This window comes from Oncorhynchus mykiss, chromosome 25, assembly GCF_057628025.1.
Source record: "Oncorhynchus mykiss isolate SJ-2025 chromosome 25, ASM5762802v1, whole genome shotgun sequence".
Lineage (NCBI taxonomy): Eukaryota > Metazoa > Chordata > Actinopteri > Salmoniformes > Salmonidae > Oncorhynchus > Oncorhynchus mykiss.
The window spans coordinates 83,072,211-83,097,304 of record NC_143046.1 but is presented as its reverse complement, the minus strand read 5'-3'; the positions used below and the strand labels follow the sequence as shown (position 1 = coordinate 83,097,304).

General features: G+C 40.7%; 2 protein-coding genes across 5 annotated transcripts in view; one reads left to right on the top strand and one right to left on the bottom strand.

Moving 5' to 3' along the window:
* The window catches only part of LOC110505870 (structural maintenance of chromosomes 6), a 31,063-nt gene extending 16,297 nt beyond the window's left edge, over nucleotides 1–14,766 (top strand). For all 4 annotated transcript variants that reach the window (XM_036962385.2, XM_090221305.1, XM_036962386.2 and 1 more), the window contains exons 17-27: nucleotides 3,010–3,170; nucleotides 4,534–4,669; nucleotides 4,964–5,044; nucleotides 5,185–5,355; nucleotides 5,555–5,692; nucleotides 7,256–7,401; nucleotides 9,208–9,333; nucleotides 9,617–9,722; nucleotides 10,050–10,202; nucleotides 13,276–13,373; nucleotides 13,554–14,766. In XM_036962385.2, the coding sequence (XP_036818280.2) occupies nucleotides 3,010–3,170; nucleotides 4,534–4,669; nucleotides 4,964–5,044; nucleotides 5,185–5,355; nucleotides 5,555–5,692; nucleotides 7,256–7,401; nucleotides 9,208–9,333; nucleotides 9,617–9,722; nucleotides 10,050–10,202; nucleotides 13,276–13,373; nucleotides 13,554–13,644 (1,407 nt within the window). In that variant the 3' untranslated portion in view covers nucleotides 13,645–14,766. The remainder of the gene's footprint in view (nucleotides 1–3,009; nucleotides 3,171–4,533; nucleotides 4,670–4,963; nucleotides 5,045–5,184; nucleotides 5,356–5,554; nucleotides 5,693–7,255; nucleotides 7,402–9,207; nucleotides 9,334–9,616; nucleotides 9,723–10,049; nucleotides 10,203–13,275; nucleotides 13,374–13,553) is intronic.
* Nucleotides 14,767–15,032: 266 nt separating this feature from the next.
* Nucleotides 15,033–24,966, bottom strand: vsnl1b (visinin-like 1b). The gene is made up of 4 exons (XM_021585340.3): nucleotides 24,178–24,966; nucleotides 21,552–21,718; nucleotides 21,053–21,268; nucleotides 15,033–17,253 (listed from the first exon to the last, which is right to left on the bottom strand). Exons 2-4 carry the CDS (start codon nucleotides 21,711–21,713, stop codon nucleotides 17,056–17,058), a joined length of 576 nt encoding a protein of 191 aa, XP_021441015.1. The 5' UTR covers nucleotides 21,714–21,718; nucleotides 24,178–24,966; the 3' UTR covers nucleotides 15,033–17,055.
* Nucleotides 24,967–25,094: the final 128 nt, after the last annotated feature.

Here is a 25,094-nt window from a genome sequence, read left to right as displayed (position 1 = left end):
CGGCGTCTGCCCATGTCGCCCATACCTAAATCCGCCACTGGTGGGAATAGTATGCAGCTGAAGTTTTATGAAGATCGGCAGTAGACTTTGCTGCATGCAAATGTTTCCCCTTGCTGGATAGGAGGGCTGTCCCCGACTAAAATATATATATATATATATACAGTGCCTTGCGAAAGTATTCGGCCCCCTTGAACTTTGCGACCTTTTGCCACATTTCAGGCTTCAAACATAAAGATATAAAACTGTATTTTTTTTGTGAAGAATCAACAACAAGTGGGACACAATCATGAAGTGGAACGACATTTATTGGATATTTCAAACTTTTTTAACAAATCAAAAACTGAAAAATTGGGCGTGCAAAATTATTCAGACCCTTTACTTTCAGTGCAGCAAACTCTCTCCAGAAGTTCAGTGAGGATCTTTGAATGATCCAATGTTGACCTAAATGACTAATGATGATAAATACAATCCACCTGTGTGTAATCAAGTCTCTGTATAAATGCACCTGCACTGTGATAGTCTCAGAGGTCCGTTAAAAGTGCAGAGAGCATCATGAAGAACAAGGAACACACCAGGCAGGTCCGAGATACTGTTGTGAAGAAGTTTAAAGCCGGATTTGGATACAAAAAGATTTCCCAAGCTTTAAACATCCCAAGGAGCACTGTGCAAGCGATAATATTGAAATGGAAGGAGTATCAGACCACTGCAAATCTACCAAGACCTGGCCGTCCCTCTAAACTTTCAGCTCATACAAGGAGAAGACTGATCAGAGATGCAGCCAAGAGGCCCATGATCACTCTGGATGAACTGCAGAGATCTACAGCTGAGGTGGGAGACTCTGTCCATAGGACAACAATCAGTCGTATATTGCACAAATCTGGCCTTTATGGAAGAGTGGCAAGAAGAAAGCCATTTCTTAAAGATATCCATAAAAAGTGTTGGTTAAAGTTTACCACAAGCCACCTGGGAGACACACCAAACATGTGGAAGAAGGTGCTCTGGTCAGATGAAACCAAAATTGAACTTTTTGGCAACAATGCAAAACGTTATGTTTGGCGTAAAAGCAACACAGCTCATCACCCTGAACACACCATCCCCACTGTCAAACATGGTGGTGGCAGCATCATGGTTTGGGCCTGCTTTTCTTCAGCAAGGACAGGGAAGATGGTTAAAATTGATGGGAAGATGGATGGAGCCAAATACAGGACCATTCTGGAAGAAAACCTGATGGAGTGTGCAAAAGACCTGAGACTGGGACGGAGATTTGTCTTCCAACAAGACAATGATCCAAAACATAAAGCAAAATCTACAATGGAATGGTTCAAAATTAAACATATCCAGGTGTTAGAATGGCCAAGTCAAAGTCCAGACCTGAATCCAATCGAGAATCTGTGGAAAGAACTGAAAACTGCTGAAAACACAAATGCTCTCCAGCCAACCTCACTGAGCTCGAGCTGTTTTGCAAGGAGGAATGGGAAAAAATGTCAGTCTCTCGATGTGCAAAACTGATAGAGACATACCCCAAGCGACTTACAGCTGTAATCACAGCAAAAGGTGGCACTACAAAGTATTAACTGAAGGGGGCTGAATAATTTTGCACGCCCAATTTTTCAGTTTTTGATTTGTTAAAAAAGTTTGAAATATCCAATAAATGTCGTTCCACTTCATGATTGTGTCCCACTTGTTGTTGATTCTTCACAAACAAATACAGTTTTATATCTTTATGTTTGAAGCCTGAAATGTGGCAAAAGGTCGCAAAGTTCAAGGGGGCCGAATACTTTCGCAAGGCACTGTGTGTGTGTGTGTGTATATATATATATATATATATATATATATATATATATATATATATATATATATATATATATATATATATATATATATATATATATATATATATATATATATATATATATATATATATTTAAATATATATATATATATATTTATATATATATATATATTTAAATATATATATATATTTAAATATATATATATATATATTTATATATATATATATATTTAAATATATATATATATATATATTTATATATATATATATATTTAAATATATATATATATATATATTTAAATATATATATATATATTTAAATAATCTTGGTTGACCAAAAGTTGCCTGTTCTTTCGACCAATCGACTGGTTGAAATTTTGAAACGTGTATTTTTCCATATAGACACACCCTATGTGTTTTGACAGTCAACTATATGTAGGCTACTGGGCTTGTCTGACGCTTTAAGCACACTGTGATTTAAATAATTAAGACACACAAATGACTCGAGGCAGCCAGAGATAAAGATAACATAACCAGAGGATTGAAAACCCTGTTCCCGAACAACCACCTCCCACTGCTGCTGGCCTTCGCAGATTTTGCCGTTATGCTCCCGAAGTTACCGGTAATGGGCTACACCAGGGGTCGGCAACCTTTTCCATTTGGAGTGCCAGTTTATCTTACCATTTCTACCGATCTGCGTGCCAGTTAGGATTTTCATATGCACATTTTCGTGGAACAGTTTCATAAAGTCTTCGTATCTCAAATCATTGTAATCTGATTTAATAACAATTCTAGCTAAATTAAAAATTCTACAAATCTAAAAGTAACTTTGTCATCTACAGTTGAAGTTAGAAGTTTACATACACTTAGGTTGGAGTCATTAAAACTTGTTTTTCAACCACTCCACAAATTTCTTGTTTTCAAACTATAGTTTTGGCAAGTCAGTTAGGACATCTACTTTGTGCATGACACAAGTAATTCTTCCAACAATTGTTTACAGACAGATTATTTCTACTGTATTATTGATTGTATGTTTGTTTATTCCATGAATAACTCTGTTGTTGTTTTTGCCACACTGCTATGCTTTAACTTGGCCAGATCGCAGTTGTAAATGAGAACTTGTTCTCAACTGGCCTACCTGGTTAAATAAAGGTGAAATAAACAAACATGAGTAAGTTCCCAGCTACCAATGTCTCTTGTCCCGGTTGTGATTGCAGGAGAAGAATGCAGCCAGGAGAGTGATGCAACAAGGCCGACCCCCGAGGAACTGTCGTGAGGCCTTCACTGTGGAGGGAGACCAGGTGTACCCTAACCGGTACTACACTCCAGACTTCAGCATGGCCAAATACCTCGGGGGAGATCTGGAAACAGAAATTCGGCAAGTACCTATTTTATTAATCTGGACTCTTATTACATTTTATTTTGGTACGGTTGATGTGGTATGCTCTTATAAAGTACCTTGTTCCCTAACACATCAGTAGTAAATATTTGTTTTATTTATTTTATTTAACCAGGAAGTACCAGATTAAGATCACATTATTGGTCAATTGCACACAAGGGCCAACGGAAATCTGACTTCAGTTTTTTACCCTTTTCCCTCCGAAAGACACACACATACATACACTACCGTTCAAAAGTTTGGGGTCATATACACACATATATATATATATATATATATATATACTATAATATATATTTATATATATACACTTTATAATACATATATGTTTGTGCGTGTGTTTATATAATATATATGTTTGTGCATGTGTTTATATAATATATATATGTGTGTGTGTGTGTGTGTGTGTGTATTCATTCACACATACATGCATACATGCATACATACATACATACATACATACATAAATACATATGTGTATATATATGGATGATTTTATAAAGCCAGGCTCATTTAACAGTTAGGCTATTGATTATAGACCTAATTAAGTTGGTTTCCTCTCTCCTCAATTTTCTTGGATATTTAGGCTAAGGCAAGGGCTGTTTCCTCATCTCTGCTGCTGCCTCCGTAGCATTGTTCTCAATCCCAATATGCTGGGTAATTTTGCTATTTTGCACAATAGCAACATAGGGGAAGGTGCCAATTCTACAGTGCGCTGACTATCATGTTTCAGAACCTTGGACAGTGACCATATACAACGCGGTAGAATGCGTATTTGTTATTAAATTATATTAAATGTGTTAGTGTTCCACCATTATTTTTGACACGATTTAACCATTTCACTATCGCATGTTTTAGAGTGATGGAATGTGCCATACCTGTGGCCTCCGCCATGTAACAGTCCACTGAGACAGGCATGAATCAGACAGGTGTCTTGTGCACCATGTTAAAAAATAAAAAAAGGGGCACAATTAATTTATTACAACCGACCTGTCGACTAAATGGTGTCAGCCCTAATATTTACATATACAGGGTTAGGAGAGTTATGGGGGGCTGCCACACTGGGCGCCCGGGGAGCAGTTGTTTTGGGGGGTTAAGTGCCTTGCTCGAGGGCACAATAGCAGGCAATGGCATCAAGGATTTGATACCAGCAACCTTTCGGTTGCCAGCTCACGTTCCCCCTCCCCCCGCCCACTCACTCAGATTTTTCCAGTCAGATCCGGGATTTGAACTGGCAAGCCTCTTAAACTGCCAGGCTACCTGCCGCCTTCATCTCATGAGATGGTACTGTCCTTGAGCATTGTATTGATTTGTACTTTTATTGTTCTTTGTCATTGCACAGCATGGTGGAGTCAGAGCTGGAGAACTACAAGGCCCAGCTCTCCCGGTTTCAGCTTCACCTGAGCTCAGTCAATGAGGACATCCAGCGCATGGAGGCCAAACTACACAGCACAATCATGACTCTGAAAAAGACTCTGGTAATATGATGAACTGTGTTTATAATGTGTTTGTCACTGCTCAGTTTTCTTCCCCAATTGTTAATTTGAATAGCAATGAAAACATTGACACATTGAACTGACAGCAGTCCGATGCATTGCACCATCACTACTCTGAAAAAGCCTGGTGGTGTTGTAAACGTAAGCATTGCTGTAGATGTATCTGAAAGATATTGACAAATGTCCTGTATATTAATGCAGGGTGCGATCTGTTGTTGAATATGTTACGTAGGACATGCATGCTGTGTAACAGTCTACCTGTATATTTGCATCCAGGCCACAGTGAATCAGGTCAAGGCCGGTGTGACCGAGCTGGAGAATGTTGAGGAGGAACAGACTGATGACATCAGCACTTTGGTAAAAAAATAACTTTTATTTATCCATGATTCCAAATGATGCCATGATTTCCTGTAGAGATGATCTATGTTGGTTGGGATTGATTGAAGTGTTAACACGGTGCATTTCATTTAAACGTTTAACTTGATCAAATGCTACAGGAAGAAGTGGCTCAAGAGAACCAGCAGAGAATCGACGGTGAGAAGAAAACTGTGGAGGAAGCGAAGGAGGAGCTGGACGAGCATAAGAGAACTGCCAAGGAAGTTGATTGCCAGTATGTTGACGTGAGAAACAGGATAGAACAGCTGGCTGAGGAGACAGAGCCACTGAAGGTACTGTAGACATGTTTGGAGTTCCTGATGCTGTAAAGATGACAGAGCTTAATAATGCCACTTGACAGACACTTTTATACAGAGTAACTTTAATAGTTGAAATGGTACCTAATGAAATGTGAGTTATTTGGTACAAACACAAAACTGTTTGTGATGACGTTGTGCTTTGTGTGTTATTGTTTTGTTCTTGACTGATCAGGAGGAACAGGGTAAGGCTGAAGCACAGTGCAGTAAACTGGAACGAAGCCTGAAGATCTTAGAGAAGAAATTCAAGGATCATCAGGACAACATGCAGGCTATGAGGAGTGATCTGGCTCTGAAAGAAGAGGAGGTCACAGTAAGCGATAATATTTGTCCCAATGTTGGAATCAACCCTAGTGCTGAGCGATTAACCAAAATGTTTTTTTTTTAAACAACTAATTAACCAACGTCGGTTCAATTATTTGAATTCCATATAGTATATTTTACCGTATTGTAATCGTGAGGTGATATAGAGAGTAGCTGTAGCTTAGCAACGTATTGTGATCGTGAGGTGATATAGAGAGCAGCTGTAGCTTAGCGATGCATTTTGATCGTGAGGTGATATAGAGAGCAGCTGTAGCTTAGCGATGCATTTTGATCGTGAGGTGATATAGAGAGCAGCTGTAGCTTAGCGATGCATTTTGATCGTGAGGTGATATAGAGAGCAGCTGTAGCTTAGCGATGCATTTTGATCGTGAGGTGATATAGAGAGCAGCTGTAGCTTAGCGATGTATTTTGATCGTGAGGTGATATAGAGAGTAGCTGTTGCTTAGCAACGTATTGTGATCGTGAGGTGATATAGAGAGCAGCTGTAGCTTAGCGATGCATTTTGCTCGTGAGGTGATATAGAGAGTAGCTGTTGCTTAGCAACGTATTGTGATCGTGAGGTAATATAGAGAGCAGCTGTAGCTTAGCAACGTATTGTGATCGTGAGGTGATATAGAGAGCAGCTGTAGCTTAGCGATGTATTTTGATCGTGAGGTGATATAGAGAGCAGCTGTAGCTTAGCGATGCATTTTGATCGTGAGGTGATATAGAGAGCAGCTGTAGCTTAGCGATGCATTTTGATCGTGAGGTGATATAGAGCGCAGCTGTAGCTTAGCGATGCATTTTGATCGTGAGGTGATATAGAGAGCAGCTGTAGCTTAGCGATGCATTTTGATCGTGAGGTGATATAGAGAGCAGCTGTAGCTTAGCGATGCATTTTGATCGTGAGGTGATATAGAGAGCAGCTGTTGCTTAGCGACTCATCGTGATGTGATATAGAGAGCAGCTGTTGCTTAGCGACGTATCGTGATGTAATGGGATCTAGAGAGCAGCTGTTGCTTAGTGACGTATTGTGATCATGGGGGGACATAGAGAGCAGCTGTTGCTTAGCGACATTTTGTGATTGTGAGGGGATCTAGAGAGCAGTTCTAGAGAGCAGTTGCTTAGCATATCACTACCTGAAAATACATTATCTAAGTGATTGATAGCTGGTCTTCAGCAGTCATAAAATTATGCTTGGAATTAAATAATAGTCATAAAACAAATGTTGCCTAATATACACAACTGAAATATTTAATTAAAGTAATGTGAATAAATGATGGTTAATAAGTAATAAGCAGTAATGGACAGTCACTACCATCATGGGACTTTTGTTGTTTTATTCTGTGTTACAGCATTCAACCCAAATAATCTAACCGAAACAGAACCGACCTCAAAAAACACAAATCAACCCATATATGGATATTTATTGGTGAATTATATAAGATGAATTTAAATTGCATGTTATCCTGCATGTTATTTTGCTAAATAAAAAAACAATGATGGGGCCAAATTGGGTGAAATGAACATACTGTAAATGGCAGTTGTTAATCTGTTTATAAACTGTTGACAGGAATTTGTGGCCAAAGCCAAAGAGATCAGCCCAGAGCGCCAACAGGTAGATCGCAGCGCCAGGAGTATTGATGTGGAGATCACGAGGTTACGGAGGAAGATCAGCGTTCAGGAGAGTAGCCATGGAGACCACGAGCAGGTGGTTAGGTAGGGTACTCCATCAGTACATATCCAAACGGCATGATTATTTCATAAAACATTGCTCATTTAACTGTCTGTCGTCTTGTAATGTTTCCTCTCTCGTGGACAGATTAGGTAAACACCAAATTAGGCAAGATTTTAGTAATGGAGATTGTGATGTTAGAAGACATTTCTGCCTGCTATAACATGCTATAACTACTGTGTCAATGCATTTTGGAAATATTACTTTTCAAGGCTTTTGTATATACAATTGAAGTGGGAAGTTCACATACACTTTAGCCAAATACATTTAAACTCAGTTTTTCACAATTCGTGACATTTAATCCTAGTAAAAATTCCCTGTCTTAGGTCAGTTAGGATCACCACTTTATTTTAAGAATGTGAAATAATAGTAGAGATTTATTTCAGCTTTTATTTCTTTCATCATATTCCCAGTGGGTCAGAAGTTTACATACACTCAATTAGTATTTGGTAGCATTGCCTTTAAATTGTTTAACTTGGGTCAAATGTTTCGGGTAGCCTTCCACAAGCTTCCCACAATAAGTTGGGTGAATTTTGTCCCATTCCTCCTGACAGAGCTGGTGTAACTGAGTCAGGTTTGTCGGCCTCCTTGCTCGCACACTCTTTCTTCATTTTCTATGGAATTGAGGCTTTGTGATGGCCACTCCAATACCTTGAATTTGTTGTCCTTAAGCCATTTTGGCACAACTTTGCTTGGGGTCAATGTCCATTTGGAAGACCCATTTGCGTCCAAGCTTTAACTTACTGACTGATGTCTTGATGTTGCGTCAATATATCCACATAATTTTCCGGCCTCATGATGCCATCTATTTTGTGAAGTGCACCAGTCCCTCCTGCAGCAAAGCACCCCCACAACATGATGCTGCCACCCCTGTGCTTCACGGTTGGGATGGTGTTCTTCGGCTTGCAAGCCTCCCACTTTTTTCTCCAAACATAATGATGGTCATTATGGACAAACAGTTCTATTTCTGTTTCATCAGACCAGAGAACATTTCTCCAAAAAGTTAGATCTTTGTCCCCATGTGCAGTCTATGGCGGATTTGGAGCAGTGGCTTCTTCCTTGCTGAGTGGCCTTTCAGGTTATAGGACTCGTTTTACTGTGGATATAGATAATTTTGTACCTGTTTCCTCCAGCATCTTCTCACGGTTCTTTGCTGTTGTTCTGGGATTGATTTGCACTTTTCGCACCAAAGTACGTTCATCTCTAGGAGACAGAACGCGTCTCCTTCCTGTGTGGTATGACAGCTGCATGGTCCCATGGTGTTTATACTTTTGTACAGATGAACGTGGTACCTTCAGGCGTTTGGAAATTGCTCCCAAGGATGAACCAGACTTGTGGAGGTCTCCAATTTTTTTTCTGAGGTCTTGGCTGATTTCTTTTGATTTTCCCATGATGTGAAGCTAAGAGGCACTGAGTTCGAAGGTAGGCCTTGAAATACATCAACAGGTACACCTCCAATTGACTCAAATTATGTCAATTAGCCTATCAGAAGCTTCTAAAGCCATGACATTATCTGGTATTTTCCAGGCTGTTTAAAGGCACAGTCAACTTAGTGTATGTAAACTTCTGACCCACTGGAATTGTGATACAGTGAATTGTAAGTGAACAAATCTGTCTGTAAACAATTGTTGGAAGAATTACTTGTGTCATGCACAAAGTAGATGTCCTAACCGACTTGCCAAAACTATAGTTTCTTAAAAAGAAATTTGTGGAGAGGTTGAAAAAATAGTTTTAATGACTCCAAAGTAAGTATGTAAACTTCCGACTTCAACTATCTTTCTCCTCACCAGAGAGTATGCAGAGGCCCTGGCTAACTACAGGGACAAATCAAACCAAGTGAGAGATCTGAAGAAGTTCATAGATCGTCTTGACAACATAATGTCCGACAGGCAGACCCGGTACAAAATAATGCGCAGGTAATTCGTGATCATTTGACGCATTTCATAAAGGACAATTCCACTTTAAAAATGCTCATGACTGTTGTTATTTATTTAAACCGCTCTAAACCCCCCAAAATAATACTCTATGGCTCATTTCCCAGATACAGATTAAGCTTAAGCCTGTACAAATGGATGATCTCCATTGAGCATGCTTTTTAGAACACGACTGTCCCTTTTAGTACACAACTCGCCCTAGTAATACTGATTGTCGAATACCGTATGTTGACTATTCCCACACTCTTGACTTTTATGTACCTAGGTCCCTCTCTGTGAGATGCAAGTTATACTTTAATAATTTCCTGATAAAGATGAATTGCTGCGGGTCCATGATGTTTGATCACAACAGTGAGACGCTGTCCATCTCGGTATGTGTGCTAATCCTCATAGTTTTCAAATGGCCTCCGTAGCTTTTACATAAAATAAAGTATCTGTATTCGTCAGAATCAATTTGACAAATACATTTTCATAATAATTGTTCAGTTCATTTATTTAGCTTTTTGCAGGAATGTGTTTGGCATTCAAGAGGACTGAGTTTAAGTTGGCATTAAATAATCAGTATTTACAGACAACTGGACCCACATAACAACAACCTGATCAAACTAACTAGACACTCATGCTACAGGTGTGAACCCCAACTCAATGTGTCCTGTTGTCTGTCTGTCCTCTCTAACCTCCTGGGCCTGTGTGTACAGGTGAAGCCGCCAGGCCGCGAGAACGACAGTATGAGTGACATGCGGTCTCTGTCTGGAGGAGAGAGATCCTTCTCTACAGTGTGTTTTATCCTCTCCCTCTGGGAGATCACTGAGTCCCCCTTCAGGTGCCTGGACGAGTTTGACGTCTACATGGTAAGACAGACCTGCATGGTAAGACAGACCTGCATGGTAAGACAGACCTGCATGGTAAGACAGACCTGCATGGTAAGACAGACCTGCATGGTAAGACAGACCTGCATGGTAAGACAGACCTGCATGGTAAGACAGACCTACATGGTAAGACAGACCTACATGCTTGTTATTTACACACCTGGATTCACATAGTTTGTAAAATAGTATTTAATCAAAGTTAATGCTCATCTCCAAGACCTTAGTTTGAGCTGACGTGCTGATGAGACATTTTGAAATCGTTGAAGATTACAACTTCTATGACTAATTTAAAGACCCAATGCAGTCATCTTTTTTATTCATATGAAATCATTTCTGGGTTACAACTAAGTACCTTAATGTAATACACTGAACAAAAATCTAAACTTAACATGCAACAATTTTAAAATATTTTACTGAGTTACATTTCATATAAGGAAATCAGTCAAGTGAAATTCATTAGGCCCTAATCTATGGATTCCACATGACTGAGAATACAGATATGCATCTGTTGGTCACAGATACCTTAACAAAAAAAAGGTAGGGGTGTGGATCAGAAAACCAGTCCGTATCTGGTGTGACCACCCATTTGCCTCATGCAGCACGACACATCTCCTTCACATAGAGTTGATCAGGCTGTTTGCACAGCCATTGAAGAGAATTGTGGAATGTTGTCACAATCCTCTTCAATGGCTGTGAGAAGTTGCTGGTTATGGGCGGGAACTGGAACATGCTGTCGTATACATCGATCCAGACCATCCCAAGCATTCTCATTGGGTAACGTATCTGGTGAGTATGCAGGCCATGGAAGAACTGGGACATTTTCGGTTTCCAGGTATTGTGTACAGATCCTTGCGACACGGGGCAGTGCATTATCATGGTGATGGTGGCGAATGAATGTCACGACAATGGGCCTCAGGATCGCGTCACGGTATCTCTGTGCATTCAAATTGTCATCAATAAAATGCAATTTTTTCTTTCAGTGAAATATAGAACCAAGTCTAAATATTGCTGTTACATTGCACAACCTTCAATGTTACGTCATAATTATGTACAATTCTGTCAAATTAATTACCATCTTTGTTAGGAAGAAATGGTCTTCACACAGTTCGCAACGAGCAAGGCAGCCCAAACTGCTGCATATAGCCTGACTGCTTGCACATAACGCAAGAGAAGTGACACAATTTCCCTAGTTCAAAGAAATTCAGGTTAGCAGGCAATATTAACTAAATATGCAGGTTTAAAAAGATATACTTGTGTATTGATTTTAAGAAAGGCATTGATGTTTATGGTTAGGTACACATTGGTGTTTATGGTTAGGTACACATTGGTGCAACGACTGTGCTTTTTTTTTGCGAATGCTCTTGTTAAATCATCACCTGTTTGGCGAAATAGGCTGTGATTTGATGATAAATTAACAGGCACTACATCGATTATATGCAACGCAGGACAAGATAGATAAACTAGTAATATCATCAACCATGTGTAGTTAACTAGTGATTATGTTAATATTGTTTTTTATAAGATACAGCTAATGCTAGCTAGCACCTTACCTTGGCTCCTTGCTGCACTCGTGTAACGGGTAGTCAGCCTGCCACGCAGTCTCCTCGTGGAGTGCAATGTAATCAGCCATAATCGGTATCCAAAAATGACGATAACCGATTGTTATGAAAACTTGAAATCTGCCCTAATTAATCATAAATCATTCCGATTAATCGGTCGACCTCTAGTAGAGGTCCTGGGCTGGCATACTTGCTTGTGGTCTGCAGTTGTGAGGCCGTTTGGCCGTACTGCCAAATTTTCTAAAACAACTTTGGAGGTGGCTTATGGTAGAGAAATAAACATTTAAATTCACTGGCAACAGCTCTGGTGGGCATTCCTCCAGTCACCATGCCACATTTGTTTACATCCCTGTTAGTGAGCATTTCTTCTTTACCAAAATAATTCATCCACCTGACAGGTGTGGTATATCAAGAAGCTGAATAAACAGCATGGTCATTGCATGGGTGCACCTTGTGCTGGGGACAATAAAAGGCATTCTAAAATGTGCAGTTTTGTCACAACACAATGCCACAGATGTCTGAAGTTTTGAGGGAGTGTGCAATTGGCAGGCTGACTGAAGGAATGTCCACGAGAGCTGTTGCCAGATAATTGAATGTTTGTTAATCTTCCTTAAGCCGCCTCCGACGTCGTTTTAGAGAATTTGGCTTTATGTCCAACCAGCCTCACAACCGCATTTCATGTCTATGACGTTGTGTGAGTGAGCGGTTTGCTGATGTCAACATTGTGAACAGAGTGCCCCGTAGGGTTATGGTATGGGCAGGCATAAACTACGGACAACGAGCACATTTTCATTTTATTGATCGCAATTTGAATGCACAAAAAATACCTTGACGAGATCCTGAGGCCCCTTCTTTTTTTGGGGGGGGGGGGACATTACATGACCAAAAGTGTATGAACACCTGCTCGTCAAAAGTCTTATTCCAAAATCATGGGCAATAATTTGGCGTTGGTCCCCCCCTTTGCTGCTATAACAGCCTCCAGTCTTCTGGGAAGGCTTTCCACTAGATGTTGGAACATTGCTGCAAAGAATAGCTTCTATTCAGTCACAGGTATTAGTAAGGTCGGGCACTGATATTGGGTGATTAGGCCTGGCTCGCAATCTGCATTCCAGTTCATCCCAAAGGTAATGGAGTTGAGGTCAGGGCGCTGTGCAGGCCAGTCAAGTTCTTCCACACCGATCTCGGCAAGCTATTTCTGTATGGACCTCCCTTTGTGGACAGCTGAAAAGGGCTTTCCTCAAACGGTTGCCACAAAGTTGGAAGCACAGAATCGTCTAGAATGAACTGTAACTCAGTAAAATCTTTGAAATTGTTGCATGTTGCATTCATATTTTTGTTCAGTATATTTTACTTGTTTTTATATCCTCTTATGACCCCAGGAAGAGTAGCCTCTGTTTTGACAGCGGCTAATTGGGGATCCCAACAAAATAGTAAAATAGTAGGTCTTACTGAATCAACGCTGGTAAAAAAAATGGTCTCCAACTTGTTTTTCAAAGGACATGCACAATCGTCGTATCTCACTGGATCTCCTCCTGGAGCTGTCAGAACGGCAGCACCTTCGTCAGTTCTTCTTCATCACCCCCCTATCTACCAGGTAGGAGGAGGACAGTGTATATTGCCCTTATATTGTGTATATTGCCCTTATATTGTGTATATTGCCCTTATATTGTGTATATTGCCCTTATATTGTGTATATTGCCCTTATCCCTTATTGATCTGACACAGAACATTAAAGGTGTGTTGTTGGGGGATTCTCTCACTTTTTTTCTTTCAGCAATTTGCCAAAAAGTGACCACATCAAGATACACCAGCTGCAGGATCCAGAGAGGACAGGAGGATATACAGGAGATGAAGACCTGGGGTAGATGATTAGATGTCAGTGCTGGGGTCAATTTGGTTAGTAAACCAAATTCCAATTTGAACTTCCTGAATTTACTGGAATTGAAATGGAGTTGACCCCAACCCTGATAGATGGTGGATTAGGCCATCGTCATGCCGAACAAGCCATTCGAACAGTGTGGGATTTTTAAACACATTCTATACATTTTTGCTAGGAGTGAATACGTAAGCCTCTCTGGGAGACTTAAGAGTCTGCTTTATTGTTGTGCGCCATGCAGACGGATGAATTATGAAGAATTCCCCTTATGACACAGTATGTAGGCCTATATACTTTCATAGTGGCTGTGTGGATACATCTTTGTTGTATTGTCAACACCGTTACTTTCACATATCTCTATGCATATTTCACATTTTCTAAATATTAAAGCTGCAATATGTAACTTTTTGAGTGTGACCCAACCAAATTTGCTTAGAAATGTGTGTTATAGTTCTCGTTGAAAGCAAGTCTAAGAAGTGGCAGATCTGTTCTATGTGCGCTATGTCTATGCTTCCCGTTCTTAAATTTAGTCTCTTTTACTTTGGGTTTTGTACACCAGCTTCAAACAGCTGAAAATACTATATTTTTGTTTACGGAAAATATATTTCACAGCGGTTTAGATGGTACAATGATTCTCTACACTATACTTGCTTGTTTTGTTACATGAACTGAAATTAGTCGACTATTCAAATTTTAGCAACCAGGAAATGGAGAGCGATTTTTGCATAGTGCATCTTTATTTGCTTGTAATTTAAATTCTGTAAATTTGTTTTTGGCTGATTTTGTTTTACTTTTTTCAGCTTACTGTATGTGTACACTAGATGTAGATATCTTTTGACTTTGATTACAGTTAGTAAGACACTGTATAATTTTGATACATTGGGAATTATGTTTTGTTTCATTCCTTGTTCATAAACAATTTGCCCGACCCTGCTATTGATTTAACTGTAATATGTTTAGGTTACTGTATTTGTTTTTAAAACTATTTGAATGCTGATGATGTGCTTTAAACTACTGTCAACTGAAAGATGTTTTACGCATCCAATATTTTCTAACCTAATTTATATGTTAATTCTTGTTACATTGTTACAATAAAATGGATTAACAAATATTAGCTGATCCAACTGTCATTGGTTGTAATACATCATATTACAGACATTGGGGAAAAATAAACAAATGGAAATACCTGTATCTTTAAATTAGAGAATCTTGAAAGGTCAATAATTCACCTCGGAACAACAACAACAAAATGCATATGTTTGGAACCTAACAGGTTGCTAAACAGCATAATTTTAAAAAAAATGTTGGATAAGCAAGAAAATATGTACCATTCTTGATGGCCTGGATAATAAATAGAATCACACTTACCAGACCATGCCTTTTGTAAAAGCCCATAGATGTTTATTTGATTGAGTTTCTTTAGTACTACATAAAGAATGGAACCATGTCATTTTGGGTGCAACACATGCAACATGCAAAAAAAGAACAAAGGTAACAAAATACACTTATCTTTTTTTTTTTTTAATTGGATTTTTCAAATTTAGTATAAACATTTACTTGACAAAGATTGTCGCCATGGAGTTAGGATCACCCTGATGTAGTAATAATATAGACTAATGATAATAAACAGCTATGAGCATTCAAGTCCACATGATGCTGTATCCAGAACTATGGAAAACAGGGCCAGATTCCATTGGTACAGTAAGTGGACTGTCTGCCAGTACATGCCTGCATAGCTTCCAAGTGGTAAATCAGTCTGGTTATGTTCAATAAAAACTACATTTTCACAATATCTGTAATCCATATAGGTGTACATTTGACACAGGACTACAACCTTTAGTTTCAGAAGCTATGTTTTCATCCTAGCACCTGTATCTCGTGGAGGATTCGGCGTCTTTTAAAGACCATTGTAAACGTAGATTGCGATTAGAAGATGAAACCTTTTGATAATTTTTAAAATGTTAATATAAAAGTACCGTCGGTAGTAATGCAGTATGTCCGGTAAACTCATGTAAGGCTTTTCTGCTCTGGAAATAAGCGCTTCATTTACAAGCTCCAGACGCCCAGACACGGTAAACAAAGTGATATGTATGACCTAACTTTGTATTGTAAATAGTTGGCAAACGTACAGGCTGAGAAATCCAACCTATTAGGATGTTCTGGCGTATAATGTATCCAGCAATGCTAAGATGGGTGACTGGTATTGAAGATAGATTATTATTGGCCTGGTGATTGATTGATTGATTTTGATTGATAGCAACAGAATAATATAATGGATAACCACTGGGCACAGACGTCATTTCAACGTCTAGTTTTGATTTACATTTGGTTGAGTTGTCAACTAACGTGAAATCAACAACAAATGTCACCATGTCATTGGATTTAGGTTCAAAGTTGGGTAAAAAAAAAAAAAAATGGATTATCTTTTTTTTTAATGTGGAAATAACATTGATTCAACCAGTTTCTGCCCAGTGGGTAGTATATTATCAGCAGCAGATTTATTCTCTAGTTTTTCAATTACTGCTGTGCTTTAAATTCAATACTAAATTTTCAGATACATCTTTTGTGTGTGTGAGAGGTTACAACCAGGGCCCATATTATCTGTTTTTCAAGAACTCAAGTGTCACATTAATTCCACATGTATACGTTATAGGGCAGCAGCCGCCCACAGAAGGTTAATCATGTAATGGTCGGTGAATCACTACTGTACATCCCATGCAACAATACAAAACGCTTTTCGTGAGGGAGGGAGGGGGGGTTTCCTTGAATATCCCACTTGCAGATGCAACAATTTAACAAGAGGTTCGAGTATAGAGTCTGAACACAAAACACATGCATGCAAATATTAGAACCTACACATCAGTTCCAGTCAGTCTGAACAGAACACCTTAAGAACAAGGATCTCCTCTATTTTTCCAAGAGCTCAAGACGTTTGGGTATTATAGAGACAAGTTACAATGATCATAGGAATGATTGTTCATTACCAGCATGTTAAGCATTAGCATTAGCAGCTAGCTGCAGAAGTGGACATGGATCATCTAAATACTGCAGGAACAGAATCATTCAATGTATAAGCGCTTCACTGATATACAAGCTAGCCTAAAAGTGAATGGGTAAGTGGAATAGGATTACTTGTGCACAATTCACATTGGCAGGTCAGGTTCGATAAAATATAAATGTATCATGACACTGTGTAATGTAATATATTAAAAATGATTCCGCTATTTGACATTCTCATGCATACAACCACAAGAAGCAAGTTCATTGAAAAATAGTCCAAGCATAATTTGTTTTTTCCTGTGGAAAAGGCTGAGAAGAAGAACTTAATGAAACATTTAAAACATGTGCTGCCTGTCCGCAGAGTGTGTGCACGTCTGGTTTTATACAGACGAGCACCTCCTCACTTCTGCATATCACACTGCAAGAGGAGCACGATGGACGGATCACTCTTGGCCGCCTCTTTGAACTCATCCAATGAGATCTGGTCATCGTTATTCTTATCCATCTTGCTGAAGATCCTGTCTACCCGTTGCTCCGGTGTCAGGCCATCCTCGTTCATCTTCATCATGATCACAGTGCCCACCATTTTGTATATGGCCTATAGACAACCAGGGTTGATTAGGTGAGGCGATACCACAGAAAGGAACAGGGGTGTAATGAATTCAAGAAAGACCTATTTTCACACAGTCTTGGTTATTAATCCGTTAACATGTTCAAAGTTTAATCTTGATACTTCTGAATTTATATACCAATGTTCCCCACTGTAACATATAAATATATATAACATAACACACTGCCCTTACCCACCTGGACAAAAGGAATGCATACTGCGCATTGGGAATGTATTCAGACCCTTTGACTTTTTCCATGTTTTCTTACGTTACAGTCTTATTCTAAAATGTATTCAATTGTTTTTTTCCCCTCACCAATCTACAGACAATACCCCATAATTACAAAGCAAAAACAAGTTTTTAGACATTTGTGCAAATGTTTAAAAACATTTTTTTTAAATGAAATCACATTTACATAAGTATTCAGACCCTTTACTCTGTACTCTGTTGAAGCACCTTTGGCAGCGATTACAGCCTCAAGTCTTCTTGGGTATGACGCTACAAGCCTGGCACATCTGTATTTGGGGAGTTTTTCCCATTCTTCTCTGCAGATCCTCTCAAGCCCTGTCAGGTTGAATGGGGAGCGTTGCTGCACAGCTACTTTCAGGTCTCCATAGATGTTCGATCGGGTTCAAGTCCGGGCTCTGGCTGGGCCACTCAAGGACTTTCAGAGACTTGTCCCGAAGCCACTTCTGCGTTGTCTTGGCTGTGTGCTTAGGGTTGTTGTCCTGTTGGAAGGTAAAGCTTTGGTCCAGTCTGAGTTCCTGAGCACTCTGGAACAGGTTTTCATCAAGGATCTCTCTGTACTAGGCTCCGTTCATCTTTCCCTCGATCCTGACATGTCTCACAGTCCCTGCTGCTGAAAAACATCCCCACAGCATGATGCTGCCACCACCGTGCTTCCAAAGGGTTGGTGCCAGGTTTCCTCCAGACGTGACACTTGACATTTAGGCAGAGTTCAATCTTGGTTTGATCAGATCAGAGAATCTTGTTTCTCATGGTCTGAGTCCTTTAGGTGCCTTTTGGCAAACTCTGAGTGGGCTGTCATGTGTCTTCTACTGAGGAGGGGCTTCCGTCTGACCACTACCATAAAGGCCTGATTGGCGGAGGGCTGCAGAGATGGTTGTCCGTCTGAAAGGTTCTCGCATCTCCACAGAGGAACGCTGGAGCTCTGACAGAGTGACCATCTTGGTCACCTCTCTGAACAAGGCCCTTCTGCCCCGATGGCTCAGTTTCGCCGGGTGTCCAGCTCTAGGAAGAGTCTTGTTAGTTCTAAACTTCTTCCATTTAAGAATGATGGAGGCCACTGTGTTCTTGTGGACTTTCAATGCTGAAGACATTTTTTTGGTACCCTTCCCCAGATCTGTGCCTCGACACAATCCTGTCTCGGAGCTCTACGGACAATTCCTTTGACATCATGGCTTGGTTTTGTAGTAGGACCTTAAATAGACAGATGTGTGCCTTTCCAAATCGTATCCAATCAATAAAATCTACCACAGGTGGACTCCAATCAAATTGTAGAAACATCTCAAGGTTGATCAATGGAAACAGGATGCACCTGAGCTAAATTTAAAGTCTCATAGCAAAAGGTCTGAAATCCTATGTAAATAACGTAAAAAAAAATAATAATTATACATTTGCAAAAAGTCTAAACCTGTTTTCGCTTTGTCATTATGGGGTATTATGTGTAGATAAGGATTTTTTATTTATTTAATCAATTTTAGAATAAGGCTGTAATGGAACAAAATGTGGAAGAAGTCAAGGGGTCTGAATACTTTCCAAATGCACTGTATGTGAGGATGCTGTTTATCGAGTATGGCCCGGCCTTCAATACCATAGTGCTCTATAAGCTCATTACAATCAGCTCTGGGTCTGAACTCCTCCTTATTCAACTGTGTCCTGGACTTGCTGATGGGCAGCCCCCAGGTGGGGAAAGTAGGCAACATTACCACCTCTACACTGATTCTCAACACATGGGCCCCACAAGGGTGCGTCCTCAGTCCCCTCCTGTACTCCCTGTATACCCACGACTGACTGGCCTCACACAGTTCCATCTCCATCATCAAGTTAGCTGATGACACGACAGCAGTAGGCCTGATTACCAACAACAACGATACGGCCTACAGGGAGGAGGTAGGCACTCTGACAGTGTGGCACCAGGTAAACAACCTCTCCCTCAACGTTAGCAAAACAAAGGAGCTGACTGTGGACTTCAGGTGGAACCAGGCTGGACACACTCCCATCCTCATCAACAGGGCAGCCGCGGAGACAGTCAATAACTTCAAATTCCTCTGCGTACACATCTAGAAGCTGAAATGGTCAAACCACTCGGAGACCATGGGGAAGAAGAAATGACAGCAACTTTTCAACCTCAGGATGCTATCCCCGAGGCCCCTCAGTGTTCTACTGGAGCAGCATCGAGAGCATTACTGTCAGTCTGCATCACAGCCTGGTACGGCAATTCCACCACCCCAGACAGCAATGCACGTCAGAGGTTGATACGTGCAGCCGAACGCACCATTTGGGTGCACACTTCCTGCCCTACAGGACACCTACACCACCAAGTGTCACAGGAAAGCTAAGATGATCATCAGGGACCCAAGCCACCCAAGACACGCCCTGTTCTCCCTGCTTCAATCACTCAGATGCGGGTAGTACAGGAGCATCATGGCAAAAACTGGAAGACTGGCCAATAGTTTCTACCCACAGACCATCAGGCTGTTGAATAGTCAGCAACCTACTCCCCCAATTGACATTTTCTCCCCACACCCTCTCAACGGTCACTTACCTGCTGCTCCCCCTAGGGACATCCCACCCCCTCAAAGGTCACTTACCTTACCTGCTGCTCCCCCTAGGGACATCCCACCCCTCTCAACGGTCACTTACCTTACCTGCTGGTCACCCTAGGGACATCCCACCCCCTCAAAGGTCACTTACCTTACCTGCTGCTCCCCCTAGGGACATCCCACCCCTCTCAACGGTCACTTACCTTACCTGCTGTTCCCCCTAGGAACATCCCACCCCTCTCAACGGTCACTTACCTTACCTGCTGCTCACCCTAGGGACATCCCACCCCCTCAAAGGTCACTTACCTTACCTACTGCTCCCCCTAGGGACATCCCACCCCCTCAAAGGTCACTTACCTTACCTGCTGCTCCCCCTAGGGACATCCCACCCCTCTCAACGGTCACTTACCTTACCTGCTGCTCCCCCTAGGAACATCCCACCCCTCTCAACGGTCACTTACCTTACCTGCTGCTCACCCTAGGGACATCCCACCCCCTCAAAGGTCACTTACCTTACCTGCTGCTCTCCCTAGGAACATCCCACCCCCTCAAAGGTCACTTACCTTACCTGCTGGTCACCCTAGGGACATCCCACCCCTCTCAAAGGTCACTTACCTTACCTGCTGGTCACCCTATGGATATCCAACCTCCCTCAATGGTCACTTACCTTACCTGCTGCTCCCCCTAGGGACATCCCACCCCCCTCAACGGTCACTTACCTGCTGCTATCCCTAGGGACACACGTTCTCCTGATTTATCTGGTGGCTAAACTTGATCGTCCTCTGTCTCAATGTTTGCCTTTGTAGAATACATTCAAATAACCTGCACTGCTGATTAATTAAAACTGGATAAACAACTTAAACAGCTAGTATAAGCTTCATGGGTACAAGTAAATGAAAAAACATATAGGGCTGGTTCCCGGACACGGATTAAAACCTAGTAGTGGACTAAAACAGCGTAATCTGTGTCCGGGAAGCCAGCCATCGGTGTTATTCCTTACCTCGATGATCTCTAACATCTCCACCCGGGTGATCTTGCCGTCTCCATCCAGATCGTACATGTTGAAGGCCCAGTTGAGTTTCTGCTCGAAGCTGCCACGCGATGTGATGGACAGGGCACAGATGAACTCTCTGAAGTCGATGGTGCCGTCGCTGTTCTTGTCGAAGGTCCTGAAGGCGTGCTGTGCAAACTTTGACGCATCGCCGTACGGGAAGAACTGCGGGGTTGTAACATTTATTGAGAGACAGCTGTGATATCCAACTATTTAAAAACATCTATTTTTAACTAGCATTATGATTGGTTAATATGATGGGGAAAACATGAACAACAGTATAGTTCTAATATAGAGAAGTCAAACCCTGATTCTGTCTGTTCTAGCTTCCCAAAGGTTTCTTACAATCACATTATATAATCAGGATATCAATCATTTCCCTAGCTAGAAGCTATAACATCATATACATAATTTCTCCAGCATCGGGTGTACCACACCTCATACACACCTTGATATAGAGTTGTTGAAACTCGTCCAGGTTCAGTCTACCACTGGGGCAGTCTTTGAGGAAGCCTTTGTACCACTGCTTCAGCTCGTGTTCGTTAAACTCTGTGCTCTTCACCAGGTCCTCCATCACCTCAGGGGTCAGCTTGCTGTTCTGTTTTCCCATGATGCCTGTGGTGCAGAAAGGATTTATTTTGAATAGAAAGGAAACTCCAGCACACATTTAATAGATCATAGACCAGTGTTTCGGTCTCAATAAACCTTCATCAAGGTATTGTTCTACTAACATGTAGTACAATATAGCACAGTATGTAAGACATGCCTTTACTTTGTTTCTATCATGGTTATAGAAAAAGCATATCACACATTCAAATGTATGCTGTGCATTATAGTGGGTTATGCATAGCGCATAAGATGTTATAAACATGCTTATAATGTATTATGATGGGAGGGTTTTCATATGAAGTTTTACCAACAATTTTGCTCTCAAACCTGTTTTGTGTCAAACAGTCCTTTTGTAAAAAATTCAACACCAAAAAAACGACAATAATGAATTGCTTGGTTGATTTCATTGAGGTTGATTTTGACATGCACAGATGCTTTCCCTGCCTGACGCCAGTGTTCTATTTGTGTTCTCTAAATCTGTTGGCACCACATCGCATCTGGCCTGACATCACACAGTGTCGGACAGGAGCACTGCCGTCAGCACGACCACTTCATCAAGCGTTCGATCATCACCTATCAGGTTACCGGTCTGCATTTTACCTGTAGCCTGTAGTCTTGTGTGACAGACTGTCGTACGCCAATTTTGGCTCCATGATTACCTGTAGCCTGACACATGGGATGCTTCACAAATGACACCGTATTTCCTTTATAGGGCTCTGCTCAAAATTAGTGCACTATATAGGGAACAGAGTGCCATTTGGGACATACACCTGGGCTTTTAATTGCAGTTTATGTTTAATAACCTCGATGTAGAAACCTCCAGAGGAATCTATTCATTAATGGAAACAGAGTGAGTGATAAGGTATCCATCACATAGTGGAGGGATTAGATGAAGTCATTGTGTAGCCCGTAGGGTGAATGGGCAACAGGCTATCGTTGGTACTTCGGTGATCATATAAAGCCTTTTGACTAATGAATAAACAAGGGAATCAGCCCATCTGGTGAGCTGCTCTCTGATCCTCTTCAATAATAAAAACGTGCAATTCTCACAGCCTGGATTAACATTAGCTGCTGCTGACACCTGTCTTGCAAATCTGTTGACCACAGTATATAATGTAAACTATCTGGGTGTTCATATTTTAGCCTATATGCGAAATGTCAGATGTTATCCTGACCTGTCCTGGAAAACATAATCCAAATCAAATTAACTCGGGACTATTTATAAATTGACAATTGAGGGAGATCAGGATAACTGATGGCACTGGGTGTAGGCTATGCAGTAGGATATGCATATGGTATATTGTCATGTAGTCATGGTCAGTGAGCACTGTGCTTGAACCAACAACCACGTGTTAAGGTCAGAATTCAGTGAGGAAATCCCCTCTCCTGGTTGTCTAGGGCTTCATTGAAAGGGAAAAACAAAAACCAGCATACAGTTGGGCCTCCATGGGAGGAGTTTGACACCCCTGACATACATAACCATTACACGATACACCGGCACAGTATATTGACATGGGCTTGGCTTATTTGCAATATAGGCTATGTTGCATACCCAACATTTTGGGCAAACTATATTTTTCATTAAAAAAATGACATATATTTAGATGATGCAACCAAAAGGCTTGTGTTGAAATAATTTAGATGTTACATAACATAAAATGAGCCTAAGTCATTAGGCTACTATGCATCGAATGACCTTGAGGAGAAACATATTGAGCGAAGATAGGAGAGAGAAATTATCAGGGGCAAGGTGAAAATGGGTTTGGCTCCTACGGTCTATTTGTTCATCTAAGATTAACGTCGTTAGACATTTAACAAGGTATAGGTGTCCACCTCACATGTACGCGCGAAACTAACATGTGATGTGGATAGATATAGGCTATTTATTTTCAGATAGAACATGTCGTTTCAGTTATCCAGTTCATGGTACGAGTCTGCTCGGACAGAGAGAGAGAGCGAGAGGTATGCAAGTGCATTCCGATAGAAACGACGCAGTGGTGAGGGAATTAAACCTCGTAAGTGATAACCCGCTTGAAATCACACCACTCTATTTAACGTGTCATTTTTCACCATGCGCATAATCTTCAAATATGACAAAAACTGACAATCAACCCATAAAATTACACGATTGTCTGGTCATTCTCATGAAATTTGAATAGAACAACGAGAAAAACAGGATTTTGATATTATTTTCTAAATATAATGAATTAACTCAGGATGTTTTTTAAAACGTTATGCATTCATTTTAATGATGGATGCGCAGGTGACAATTCCTCCCCCAAATAAAACGCCAAATCTCATTAATCGAATGTTTTTAAGGGCAGGATAACCCCATTATGAGATACATCGTGAATGGAAATGATTAGCCTATGTCTCTAGACAATCATATAAAATAATGAAAAATACATGCTATGACAACATAACAACAACATTCACTGTGTCTGCTGCAGACAAATGCTTCTTACCTTATTTTGGAGATGCTACCGCTAATGGCAGTCTGTACTGTCGTCTGTTAGACACTGTAAAAACCTTCCGATGATCAAGAATGCCCAAATGGGACTATCCCTGAAATTGGCCTCTTCAGGACGCAGAGAAAAAAAGAACGGTTTTCCGTGCTATTCCAAATGAGGCAGGCAGCAGCGGCAGTATTGGGACCGATCCCACGCTCGTCTCGTCGTTGGTTATGCGACTATAGACATACGGCGTCACCCCACCAGTCAACAGTCTTCAGTTGACTGTTGCCCATGCTCCGTGCATTGCTCCATTGCTTGATCTTATACGTTTGCATCGATAAAATAAGTATAGGGCTGTCTATGACTTAATAGTCTTGTTCCCTTTCAGCACAAACAATGATATTGTTGGATAGGTTTATGGATAAATTAAGAAAGTGGTGACCAAAACCAGTCAATAAACACATCGTGGATGAACTAAACAATTATTTTACCTGGTGGATTGCATGCTGTTTTGTTGATGGGATATACAATAAATAATTCAATTTTAACAGTTATATTCATTCAGATTTAAATGTACATGCAACTGCAAAGCCTACTGCAGTAAGGCCTAGGTCTACGTGCACCTGTTTCTGCATATAGCCTAAACTACAATAGCCAGGTCAATCCCAAAACAAACATGACTGAAAGGATAGACCATGAGCCAAACAAAGGATAGGCCATACTGTTTAACTAATTAAAATATACTGAAGTAAACCTGTAGGCTAATACATTATTCTGCATCAGGAGAAAACATAACTGTCTGAATTGACACATGATTGTGTCACATTGGGTAACATTTCATTATTATTTTTTAAATGAGTCCCAAGCTTGATTTCATTCTGAAAGATGCTTGATATCAACAAGAAAGATGCTTGTTAGACCACACCCTG